This window comes from Lycorma delicatula, chromosome 6, assembly GCF_047948215.1.
Source record: "Lycorma delicatula isolate Av1 chromosome 6, ASM4794821v1, whole genome shotgun sequence".
Lineage (NCBI taxonomy): Eukaryota > Metazoa > Arthropoda > Insecta > Hemiptera > Fulgoridae > Lycorma > Lycorma delicatula.
Window position 1 is genome coordinate 54,591,892 of NC_134460.1, and position 13,260 is coordinate 54,605,151.

At 29.4% G+C, this 13,260-nt stretch overlaps 1 protein-coding gene across 2 annotated transcripts in view; it reads right to left on the reverse strand.

Moving 5' to 3' along the window:
• Nucleotides 1-1,402: 1,402 nt before the first annotated feature.
• The window catches only part of LOC142327078 (ubiquitin-conjugating enzyme E2 W), a 108,468-nt gene continuing 96,610 nt past the window's right edge, over nucleotides 1,403-13,260 (reverse strand). For both annotated transcript variants that reach the window (XM_075369911.1, XM_075369910.1), the window contains exons 5-6: nucleotides 10,573-10,648; nucleotides 1,403-3,605 (exon numbers count right to left, since the gene is read on the reverse strand). In XM_075369911.1, the coding sequence (XP_075226026.1) occupies nucleotides 3,592-3,605; nucleotides 10,573-10,648 (90 nt within the window). In that variant the 3' untranslated portion in view covers nucleotides 1,403-3,591. The remainder of the gene's footprint in view (nucleotides 3,606-10,572; nucleotides 10,649-13,260) is intronic.

Below are 13,260 nucleotides of genomic sequence, written 5' to 3' on the forward strand. Positions count from 1 at the left end.
AATATTATATCTAAACTATTTTCATAAAATTTCAAGCAAACATGTAAAATTAAATCACGCCTTTCTTACCTATTGCTTAGTGAGCTAACCAAAGTTGTCATACTGCAAGAATTTCCAAGGCAAATTAAGTTTGAAAGATTGATACATTTACAGGTATCCATTTTTATTCAAATTATTTAAGGTAAGAATTATGGCATAAATTACAAATCATAATTTTAATTATTTTATATATATATATATATATATATATATATATATATATTAAGTTTATGCAGTATTTATTTATCTATATGACTATCACTTTTCAAAATTGATGGGCACAAACATTATTGAGGAATTGAGGACAGTGAAACTGTTTGGGTTGGCCATGAACTATTAACATTCTGCACAAAGGTCAATACTAACTATCTTTACCTATGCAATGCAAATTTTAGAATATTAAAAAAATAGGTAAATCCATGATTATTTTTAAGCTGAACCAATCAAATTTTCAAAATATTTAATGTTTTAAATCAAAACATTTCTGAATATTCACAGGTAGTTTTTAACAATATATTGGGATGTTACTGTATGTTATGATTCCAACAAACATAACTGCCAATTTTTAAAAAAAAATGTACAGAACCCTGTCTAACATTTAAAAACACATCTTAATTAGAGATTGTTAAAAAATGCATAAGCTTTAATTTTTTTAATATTTTTTTACGTAATGCAAAATAAGTGAGAAACTGGCAATAAATTACACTTGAACAGTACAAAAAAAATGTTTCATATTATACCGATTAGTAAATGGGCAAAATTGTTAAAATATAATGCACTTTTTCATCATTTTCTAAATGTTTACAAATACGGTGATAGAATTAAATCGCTGATGTAAGCTCACAATTTTTTCACATAAATAAAAGCCTCTTATTACTAAAATTCATCTCAAAAATAATTACGTTTATGCAGGATATAATTTTAATCCAAAAACATGACCTAATTTTGAAAAAAACATCAGTAGTTTGCAGAGACCTCATAATTTTTTTCTCATTAAACTTTTTCCATATATAACCAATTAAACTGACGCAATGTGATGTGAACTGGTTTTGTAGTAAAGAAATTCATAGTTTGCTATGAATTACAAAAAAGAAGTTCATGTTTTGGTTTTTGAAATTCACAATCTAATTTTACTTCTCCTTCATCATTAATTCTGGATTAATGTTTATTCATAAAAAATTTATTGTACATTTAAAATTATGTTTATACTGAATATGCGTTGTTATAGCAGAACTTCATCATTGCAAATGTAATATTATACTTAAGATTCAATGTCTTCTCAGAATCAATGTTTTAGCCTTGGAGATATAAATTCATTGTTCAATTGTAGGCAAGTCAATGTAAGGTTGTACAAAATAAAACATTTTTATAAATTGGAAGAAAAAATAAAATAAAATTCATTAGAAATTTTACTCCTTAAGAAAAACAACAATTCAAATCTGTTTTGACTTTTGTCCTACTTAAATATAATATATTATGCTATACAGTAAACATCTGTGTACGAACCTGCACAAACACAAGCTGAAGAATTTCACTTATAGAAGGTAATTCTAATAATTAATTTTAACAATTTAATCTTTGGGAAAATAACTATGTTTTGATAAAAATCACAATATATAAATTGATGGATACTGCCTTTGATAAACACTACTTAAAAAAAACTCCAACACCCATTAAAATAGTTTCAACAAAACCATTTTAATACTATTAACATATTTATGGAAAAAGAGCAAAGATAACTTTCTTCTCTATCTTTAATTAGTTTTTTTAACTTAAAAGCAATACTCATTAAAATGGTATCAACAAATTTTGATCAAACTACAAAAATTAGCAGTATATAAACATTTCAATTGGTAATATGATTCACCCATAAGATAAGATCACATTACATTAATCCTTGAAAAGAGCATGTCCGATAAAACACTAATAGTATAGAAGAAAGTTGATATGAATAATAGAAAATCTTTCTTTGGTCATTAATAAAATAGAAAAATTTTCTTTTTAAAATTACAAGCAACAACTAGTTGATAAATTAATAAATTATTTGTACAACCATGTGGCTTACAAATATACTTCATTTAATAAATAAAATAAATTCAAAAATAAATAGACTCAAAGGCAGTAAAATATTTTATTGCATTTATCACCAATTATTATAGTTCATGAACTTATTATTATAAATGTTATAATTAAAGTTTAACAAATTTAAACTTCTTAATTTATTAACAATGATAAAGTAAATAACAATAAATAATGTATTTAATTTAAGGTTTGACTTCTTTTTGATGATTATTGACTGATCAGCATGATTTAAGTGTATCAGATAAATTACAATTAATACTTTTGAATAGAAATTTTCTGATTAACTGATAATAAAATATAAATTATTTGGTCACTTCTTTCTGATCAGATGTAGGTAAAATATGTTGTACTGTAATCTATTAAGGCAAATTCTATTCATACACATTTCCTAAATTATAAAAAAAATCTGAAAAGCAATATTTATGAAAACATAAGAAAAAAAATTATATTTTAGTCTATAAATAATCTCTTTATATAAAAATTTACAAGTCTTAGATTTCTGGAAGAGGAAAATACTTTTAAAATAAATGATAGTAATTATTCAATAAAAAACTTTTTTTCATGCAAGATTTTTCATTTACTTAACAGATAACATTGTTATTATAATATAGTACTGAAATTTCATACATTAACAGCATTAAAATAAACCAAGGTACAATTAGTAATTATTTATATTAATAATTTAAATCAATTCTATGTAAAAACAAACTTTTGCAGATTCGTCATTCTTGAAAAATGTAAGAATAAAGCATTCAAAAATATACAATTCATTCACTACTCATATTTTAATAAAATAATGTGCAACTTACAAAACTATACATATGATTTTAAAACTATATATATACATTCATTTTTGCTTAACACTGAAAATCCTGTCAAAAATCTCATAAAAAATCAGGAAATAAAAATTTTCTTTTAGGGAACACTTCATTTTAATTTTATAATATTGAAAAATTAATATATTTTTTAAAATAATCGCAAATTTTAAAGGGTAACTCAATTTTTCAATTTACTACATTTTTAAAATGTTATTTGAAGCGCGATTGAAATTTTAAAACTAAATTTGTAATACTTTTATAATTAAAATCGATCAATTAATTACAGCATAAAAAATTTAATAATACATTTAAAAAATTTTAATTATTTATTTTAGACATTACAGCAGATTATAGTAAGCCATAAACAGAAATAAACCAAACAACAAATCCATAATACTATATTCTTCACCACTTCACTTTATAAAAATTTCAAAATAATAAAAATGATAAATTATCTTTTTCATTTCAGTCAAATTCATATTTATTTAAGCGGTAGCAATGTTTTTTAGTATATGAAACTAATTAGAAATTCCACAAACACTTGAATGTTATTTTCTTCTTTGCATTTACATTATTTTATTCTTTCTTCAGAAAATCCGATCACTTCTTGAGCGAGTTTACACACAGGCACTTGTATGGAATTAGTTTTCATTCATACAGAATCATCTGTTAAAAACAAAAAGATATAAGTTATTAGAAACTGTGTGAAATCTGTTCGTAATTGTTACAAACTCACACATTATGTCGATTTATACATAGTAATATCATAAACACTAAAACAACTTTACAGTCCCTATAGCTGGTAAAAAGTAATTTCATTTATTTATTAAAATAGGATTATCAATCTCAAATACATATCTGAATAAAAAAAATAATAACAAAGATTAATAAATAAAACACAAAAAAGAAGATATAATGACAAACCTTCAAAAATTTGAATTTACCTATATGACAAAAATTTGTTGAACACAGTAACATACAAGATCAAATAATAATAACAATTTTATTTTAACTATTACAAAATCTAAATTTACTTTAAAGTTACGTACTTAATTTTCCTAGGTCACTAAAATTGTTCAGTTAACAATTTTAGCATATTTTAACATATTAGTTTACTGATGTTTAAAACTCTAACATTGTATCTTTTTACACAACAAACCAAAAAGGAGTGTAAAGTATTAGGGTGTATTTATGTTTGTTCCACAGCAGCAGCTCAACAGCTGAACCGATTTAGATATATGACCCAAATATAAATTTACAAAATCTAAATTTACTTTAAAGTTACGTACTTAATTTTCCTAGGTCACTAAAATTGTTCAGTTAACAATTTTAGCATATTTTAACATATTAGTTTACTGATGTTTAAAACTCTAACATTGTATCTTTTTACACAACAAACCAAAAAGGAGTGTAAAGTATTAGGGTGTATTTATGTTTGTTCCACAGCAGCAGCTCAACAGCTGAACCGATTTAGATATATGACCCAGAGTCCATACATTACCAGAGTGTCATAGACTACACGAGGTCTATAAACAAAGTAATGGAGACTGGTTCAGCAAACTTTTTATTTACAATCCAGTTATACATAGACTCTTTATCACCTCTGAAGTAGTTCGCTTGGGAACCGTTCCCTCCGCTTCAAATGGTTTTCCCACTCTTCATAGAAGTGTTGGAACTCAGAAACCGGAATATCCTTCAGATGGTCGGTTACATTTTTTTACGTTTTCTACTGTTCCAAAATGGTGGGACCAATTTTGCACAAACTTTTTTCATGTGCAATTTGTTTGTCAAAATTTGATAGTCTGTGGTATGGTTCATCAATTGTTCTGCAATCATTCTGATAATTAATCACCGGTTGAATGGTATTAAGTCTCTGATTCGCTCAACATTGTCATCACTTTTTGACGTTAATGATCCGCGAATGACCCATTCCAGAGCATGGGTCATCCACAACTGATTCCCGGCCATCTGAAAATGCTTTAACCATCTAAAAACTTGGGCTAGTGACAGAGTGTCATCTCCATATGCCCTTTTCAATTTTAAAAAGGTTTCAGTAGCATTCTCACAGAGTTTAAAAAACAAAACTTGATTGCACAATGTTGCTCATAATTAAGATCACTCATTTTTGTAACAACAAAAACTTGTTTCACAAAAAGTTTGTTTACGTCTCACGTGGCAACAATACACTAAAAATATTAATACCTAATATAAATCAACTGTTCATATAACCATATCTTTATTAGTAACTTTATAGTGTTCCCACTTTGGCTGCCAAAAAAAACTAGTCTCATTACTTTATTTTCAATCTCATATAAATATGTAATAGTGGAGATTTGCTGGTAGAAGCACAAACTTTAATAAAATGAATTAATGAACTGTGAGCCTCTATCACTGTGTTAGCTGGGTTTAAATAAAATGGTTCAGATCAATCACATGAATAAAGCAATATAATTAAATTAACATTAAATAAAATAATTTAAATAAATGAAAAAAATTTCTGTTTAAATAATAACGGGCTTCCCATGAGGCTAGAGTGGTGAGGTAATGTGAGCACCTCATGCAAGACTAGATCAATCATCACCATCAACTGGAAACCAAATGGAGTGTCCCTGGGGTGCTTTTTTGGGAAGTGCAATGGGGTATTTGTTAGGAGGTTGAAGTCTAACTTTTGCATGCATCAGGTACACTCTTGATTAAACAGATCTCAGTTATTCGGAAATGTTGTTTTATCTTTGCAACCGATCTTCCAGTTTTCAAAATTCAAATGGGGTATTTGCTAATATAATACAATATCATGATGAAAACAAACCAGAACAAAAATTAACTGATATACTAAGAAAAATTGAGTGGCCTGCACTACACTGAGACCAGCTTGAGCCTGGCGAGCACCTACACAAACAACAGTACATATAGTCTGTTGACAATACGATTAGAGGTGATGCTGTCAGTACCGGATTGAAGATCCCTACCGGATTGAGCCCGCTACTGTCAAATTTGATGAGGGGGTCAGGGGAAGGTAGAATGGCAAATGCTGCCATTAATATTGTGCTGGGCTGTGATGGTGCAGTAACTACAAGGGAATACCCGAGGATAGAGCTGTCATAGAGCTGAACACACATCTATTCCAAGGGCCAGGGCCTACATAACACTGAGTTGCATGAGACATTTAAGCCACATGCATGAGACATTTGTTTAGCCATTAGTTGTTTGGAACACAGAAAATTGCTGTATGATTCGCACAACAAAGAGTCTCTCAAGGAACTCAATCGCTTAAGAATTCTGTAAGTTTAGAGTGGTACATGCAATTAAATAAATAAACTGAAATGTTTACAGATCTCTCAATTGCCTCAGTACATTAAATACATTATAGCCTTAGGTTTTCGAATCGTGAATTTTTCTCAATGATCACAGAAAAGTATTAAATAAAAACAATTATAAAAATTTAAAAAAAAATAAATAAATAAATTGAAATAAAAAAAAAGAAAACAAGGTATGGAAATACAGAACTAAACATTGTTTTGCAGTATTTAATTAAATAGAATAATAACGTTGAAATAATTGTTAAATATATTTTTCATTTTGTAGAAATAATAGGCATTCTTTAATACAGAATAATTACTATTCAGAACCCCCCCGACTGCATTTAAAAATTTTCATTGAAGGACAACATTTTCTTATCAATGATGTAAGACCTGGTGAGAACTCTTAATCATTAGACAACCTTAAATGCCAGCTATTTCTACAAAATGAAAAATATATTTAAACAAATTAAAACTGCCTGAAAGTTGATCGGTCACCCATTATTTTATTAATTAAATACTGAAAAACGATGTTTAGGGCCTTTATTTCCATACCTTCTTTTCTTTTTTTTAGTTTATTTATTTTTTTAACTTTTTGGCAGTCATGTATTTTTAATTTTTATAATTGTTTTTATTATTATATTATTTAGCAAGCTATTAGAGCTTTTTTTTATATAAATATAAAAAAATATTTATGTTAAATATAAATTGTACTTAAATTAATCTGTTATTATTTTTAATACATTTCTTGTTAAATTATTATGAAAATCAACTTCAGTTAAAAAATTGATATTTTACATCACAATATTAAACAGGGAAAGATATATAAATGCATTCTCTTGTTTACTAGGTGAGTAAGTAAAGCTGTTCAGGTGGAACAGTAAAGCTGCAAAACCGTACTTTGTATTGGCAGGATTGTTATGAAGATATTTTTATTAATATTATTCCCCAGTCAATACTGTTTAGTTACAATGAGGCATTAGTTGGGAGTGTACTAGGTGTTTATAATAAAACAATAGTGACCTTTATAAAACTGCACATTGGAAGATTTGTTATCTTCACTTTTAATCTTGGCATCTTTTTTTATTCATATTTTATTATTATTGTTTAACATGATCCCTCGGTGAATCAGAACTGATTATAGAGTTAAATTTAACCCTGTAATTTCTTAAGCTTAGAGCTGCCTAACTTACTTTTGGTTGGGAAAAGAAAGGAATTCTTCAACAGAATAAGAGGATTTTTTTTTAAAGTGTTTCTATCTTCACATATAGTAATGTCACAGAAATTTCTCTATGAAATTTGGTCCAACATAAGATGATTACATTCAAATAACGTCATTCTATTGATTTCCTTAAACTTACCTGTTCTATTTCTTGTTATAATTATGAATATCTGACATTTTTTTTTAATATATCTGCTTTCAGATAATTATTGCTTCAAAAGTAGATAATGAAGTATTTGTAATTAAATTAAGATCTATAAGACTGCCTTCTTGTTTCACATTTACTTATTCCAATGATAAGTAATGGCTTTCTTTATAATATAAAAATACCTTTCCTGCTCACCATCTAGTATTTTGTATAATCCTAATTTATAAATTTCAACAGTTTCTAGAAGAGACATATTATTCAACATTTCAACATTCAACATTTCTAAACATTTTTCTAATTTAGGTTGTCGTTATACAAAAGATTAATATAACTTTGTAAGGTCTAAATTAACTTGTCTAGAAGAAACTTCAGGCTACGTCAAGCCTGTACTGTTAGTTACCATACATTAGTAGAGTATTAAAAGTTATGAATGTAATAATGTTTTTCTGAAAAAAATTCAGATATAATCAATCTGATTTTTATACTGTTATACACATCCATAATTTGATAATAATTCCACTAAAATAAATACTTATCAGTATTTACGAGAAATTAAATATGACTAGAGAATACAGTGGCAAACAAAAACAGTTTTCATTTGCAACTGTATCAGTGAGTTATATCATCTCGGTTATTAAATTTATAAAAAATTAACTGTAAATTTATGATGCAATATATGAACCGGTTACCACAGATCATAATATGAAGAGAACACAAAAATTTGAATTTTTCCCACAGTTACGATACAAATGAATCAGAATTATTTTAATCAAAACATATAATATATCTCAGGTTTGAGTAGCATTTTAAGAGAAAAAAAACTACATGCTCTGCAAACTATGAAATTCAGTTTTCTATTTATACAATTATTCTGATAAAACTGTTTTCAAACCGTACTTTACTTTTACTTACCAGGAGCTTGTCAAACGACTACTACCAGCAATAAATCATTACCTGATTTATTATATGTCTATCGATTTTGGTAGTACAATCTCAAAAATAAAAATAGATAAAATGTCTGACAATTTTGGAACTGGTACATTGGAACAGGAGTTAAATATAAACCAAAGAGGGTTTTTATGTGGTAGGAAAAAAAGGAATATTGTATAAAATATCTAAGGGATGTCGTACTGTAAAGATTAGTTACAAAAATTTTAATTGAAACTTTTGTTTACTAGTTTCCACAATAAGTCACTTTATGCTACAATTAAAATAATTTGCTGACATCACAGAATGTGTAAAATCTTAACTTAAAAAATATTACTTTAAAGTTATGAATTTCAGACAAAATTATAAAGAATTAAGTAACTTTAAAAGATTTCATCATTTTCTTTTAAACAAATGATCCTCATTAGTATAAAATTATGCACACTGACTACGTTTCGCTAAATTTATTCATTAATTAAGTTCTCAAATTAATCATCTCTTAATCAGAATAAGTAGTTTTTAACCCTTCGTGAGCAGCAATGTTTTATGACTAGGTGGAAGACATTTTCAAAAAAAAAAACATTCATCCAAAAACTATTTAAAGTAACTTAAAACATGCATTCATGCATAAAAACAAGATATACATTGTGTTTTTGCTGAATTCTGTCACCAATCTGGTTAAGGAACACTGTTTAATTATCTTTTGAGAAAAAGCTTATGCGAAAACAGCACAAATCTCACTAAGCGCACTAGAATTTGCAAACTATAGGTGATGATTTTGATTATGTTTTACACTGACTTCTTTTCATGTAAAAGACACTGAGTAATAATAGTAACGCTAATGGCAATATAAAAACAGAAATTTTGAAGTAGTGCACCTAGGCAGGGATTAGTATAATATGGTTTTATTATAATAATATAAATATTTTTATTCATTTCCTTCTGAATTTTTATCTCAAAAATGTTTTTTAAATTCAAACAAATCAAGCCAAAAATTAAGTTTTGGAAGGAACAGTTTATAAACGAATTACTTAAAAATGAACGAAAAACATGAAAAAAATAATGCATATGTCTTAACACACACACACACACACACACACACACACACACACACACACACACACACACACACACACACACACACACACACACACACACACACACACACACACACACACACACACACACACACACACACACACACACACACACACACACACACACACACACACACACACACACACACACACACACACACACACACACACACACACACACACACACACACACACACACACACACACACACACACACACACACACACACAGTCATTGAACTCATCTAATAACTGAAATAAAATGGTTCCCAATCACATTGTATCAGGAATTCCCATCTCAAAATGATTGAAAGAACATCTCCTGCCATCTCTTGGAATTTATAAGTAACTACGTGAAGACAAATAGCTGGTCACATTCAAAGACTCATATATGGATTTCCGCCTTCCAGTATAAGTACAGGTAGCCCATACATCGGTTTTCACCTGCGAAGGGTTAAACTACAAGTACCATGCTATTAGATGTGATAACCAATTGATTACATACAAGCTAACACGAGACACTAGTCACTTCTGAAAATTTTATTATTATTTTCAAAAATTCTCAATGTCCCATAACAGTTTAGGCTTCCTAGAGGAAGTGAGGAGTAAAAAGAGGTTTTATTTTGTCAAAAATATGTCTGAACTTCAGAATGCCAAACTTTCCAATATGGAGATGATATTCTAGCCCTTTTTTCACTCTCTTCATCAAAGAGACTAGCCTTAGAATGAACTTCATTACACTTACAGGCTGATGTTTATTTATGAGATTGTACAAAGGCTTTTTACAACTGTTGTAAAAACTAGGACCCTTTATGTTCTCTATGACCCTTTATGTCATGAAACATGCATTAACTCTGCAGAGAAAATATATCATAACAATATAAAACATACTTCCTAATAGATGTTTAATTATTTAAAAAATAAAGCGTATTTAGACTTACCATGATACCACCACTTCGTTTTCTTTGGATTTTTATTACATGTTTTAACATAAAATGAATTATCAGGTGGCCTTTTCTGTAAATATGGAGACATTACATTAAATACATAACAAACAAACAAAATGAAAAACAATGTCTTTATTACAATTCAGTCATTTTTAACTGCATATCTATAAGATTTATCTATAATAAACAAAATAAATTCGGAGCAACATCAAATTCTAAGAATCACATATATACAATGGTGTGCATTCCAATAAAAGATTTTTGTTTAATTTTGATAAAACAGAAAACATCAAAGTCCACTACTATAGTGTTTTGAAAATGTATTACTTTAATCTTAATCCTCATGCTAAAACAAACTGATACAATACTAAATTCTTCATTCTAGATGTCATCAAACAAAATTCTTGTATAACAATCTAAGAGAAAAATAGCATCAATGGTACACAGATAAAATTTTTTTTTGTGGTTACTAGTGATCACTGCAATATTCATTTCCCAATAAATCAATTTCATTTGTATACTGATCAACCTTTTATTTAATTGATATGGTTACAATCGATAAATAAGGGCAATTTCCAGATGTGGCCACTAGACTGCTTCAGTTTTCTCTGCACACATACAAACTCAGTTCTCATAAATCGAAGGTTTTTTTTCAAGGTCCGATTGGTCGCGAAATAAAAACCCCCACAAAAATCGAATGAACCTTTGCGCATATGTGTTGCACAGCATCTCTAGTATGGCCTTCAATCACGCCATGTCACTTTGTTTAGTTCTGAACACGCAGCTAGCACGTAAACATGTCTACAACTACAGCATCGCCTGCCAAGTGTGAAGTGCGTGCAGTAATTCGATTTCTTCAGGCTGAGAGGTGTAATGCAGCTGAAATTCATCGACAAATAAGTAATATGTATGGTAAAACTTCAATGAGTGACAGCAAAGTGCGACAATTGTGCAGGAATTTTAAAACAGGACGTGCAGATGTTCATGATGCAGGCGGTCAGGGAAGGAAGCGAGTGTCAACTGATGATATCGTTGAGCAAGTGGATGAGGCAATTCGAGAAAATCGTCGGTTCACAATTTCTGTATTGAGTGATTCGTTTCCTGAAATTTCAAGGTCAGCTCTCTACACCATTGTGAGTGAGAGACTTCAGTACCGCAAACTGTGTGCGAGATGGGTTCCCAAGATGCTGTCCGATCATCACAAACCAATGAGAATGGACGCCTCCCTAACATTTCTCCAGCGCTACCACAATGAAGGAGAAAATATTTTGAAGAAAATTGTCATAGGGGACGAGACATGGGTCCACTTCGAAACTGAAGAAACAAAAGAACAATCCAAACAGTGGATGCATTGTCATTCTCCCAGTAAACCAAAGAAGTTCAAGCGAACCTCTGTATGGCTACTGTGTTCTGGGACCGGAATGGAGTTTGGTGGAATTCATGGAACGTGGCATGACCATCACTGCAGCTGCATACTGTGTGACTCTTCAACGTCTCGAAGGGCAATTCAGAATAAGTGGAGAGGAATGTTGTCATCAGGCATTGTCTTTCTCCATGACAATGCTCGGCCGCACACTGCAGCTGTAACAAAGAAGTTCCTGCAGGGTTTTCGTTGGGAAGTGTTTGATCACCCACCATACAGCTCGGACTTGGCTCCATCCAATTTTCACCTCTTTGCTCACATGAAACGCTGGCTAGGAGGACAACATTTTGGCACAGACATCGAGCTGCAGACCAGCGTAGAAACATGACTGAAAACCCAGGTGGTTCCGTTCTATGACAAGGGTATTGGAAAGTTGGTACCACACTACGACAAATGTCTAAATCGGAGTGGCGACTATGTACAGAAATAGCGTAATATGTAGGTACTTGTTACAAATAAAAAATTTTTTATTTTCACTGTGGTTTTAATTTCATAACCGATCAGACCTTGAAAAAAAAATAACCCTCGTATTAACTTGTTACAGACACCACTATGGAAGAAGCAGCTTTTTATTTATGGCTTGTTTTGTAGGTTTTAATGTATAAGGCAAATGAAGATGTATCAACTGTGAAGTATGTGTACATAATTATTTTAATGTGAGACAATATTTCATCAAATGATAAATGAAGATTATATTGAAAATTCAATAAGTGATGGAATAAGAAATTGGGTTAGATAATTTAATAAAGATAAGAAAAACTTGGATTACAAGGCATGGAATGGGTGGCCATCCATCATTAAAAAAGATTTGGTGAAACTCAGAAATTAAAAATAGATTTTAACAATTTTTCAAAGTTTAAGATTTTGTCAACTTTCTGAAACTTCCACAAATTTTAACATTATTCATAATATTAAAAAAAGATTAAAATGATAAATGAACCCAAGCATTCATTACAGCATTTGGCTGAGAAAACACAGATCATTCTTTGTACAGCCATACAACATGATCAAAAACCTCAATACTAAGTGACTTTCACTTAATTCCTGCATTTAAAAGTTGTTTCTTCTCAATCTATGACAGCTATAAGATTATCTGCTCTGAAGGAGGTCTCTTACATCATATCCATTTACACTTTGGTTAATTTCTGGCTAAACTTTGGAATTCTTGATTGTTTCTACTCTATTCTTCAAGTTTTAGCATCATGACAACTATAATAAAAAAATCTGATGTGGACATCACATGATTCCTTACATATACA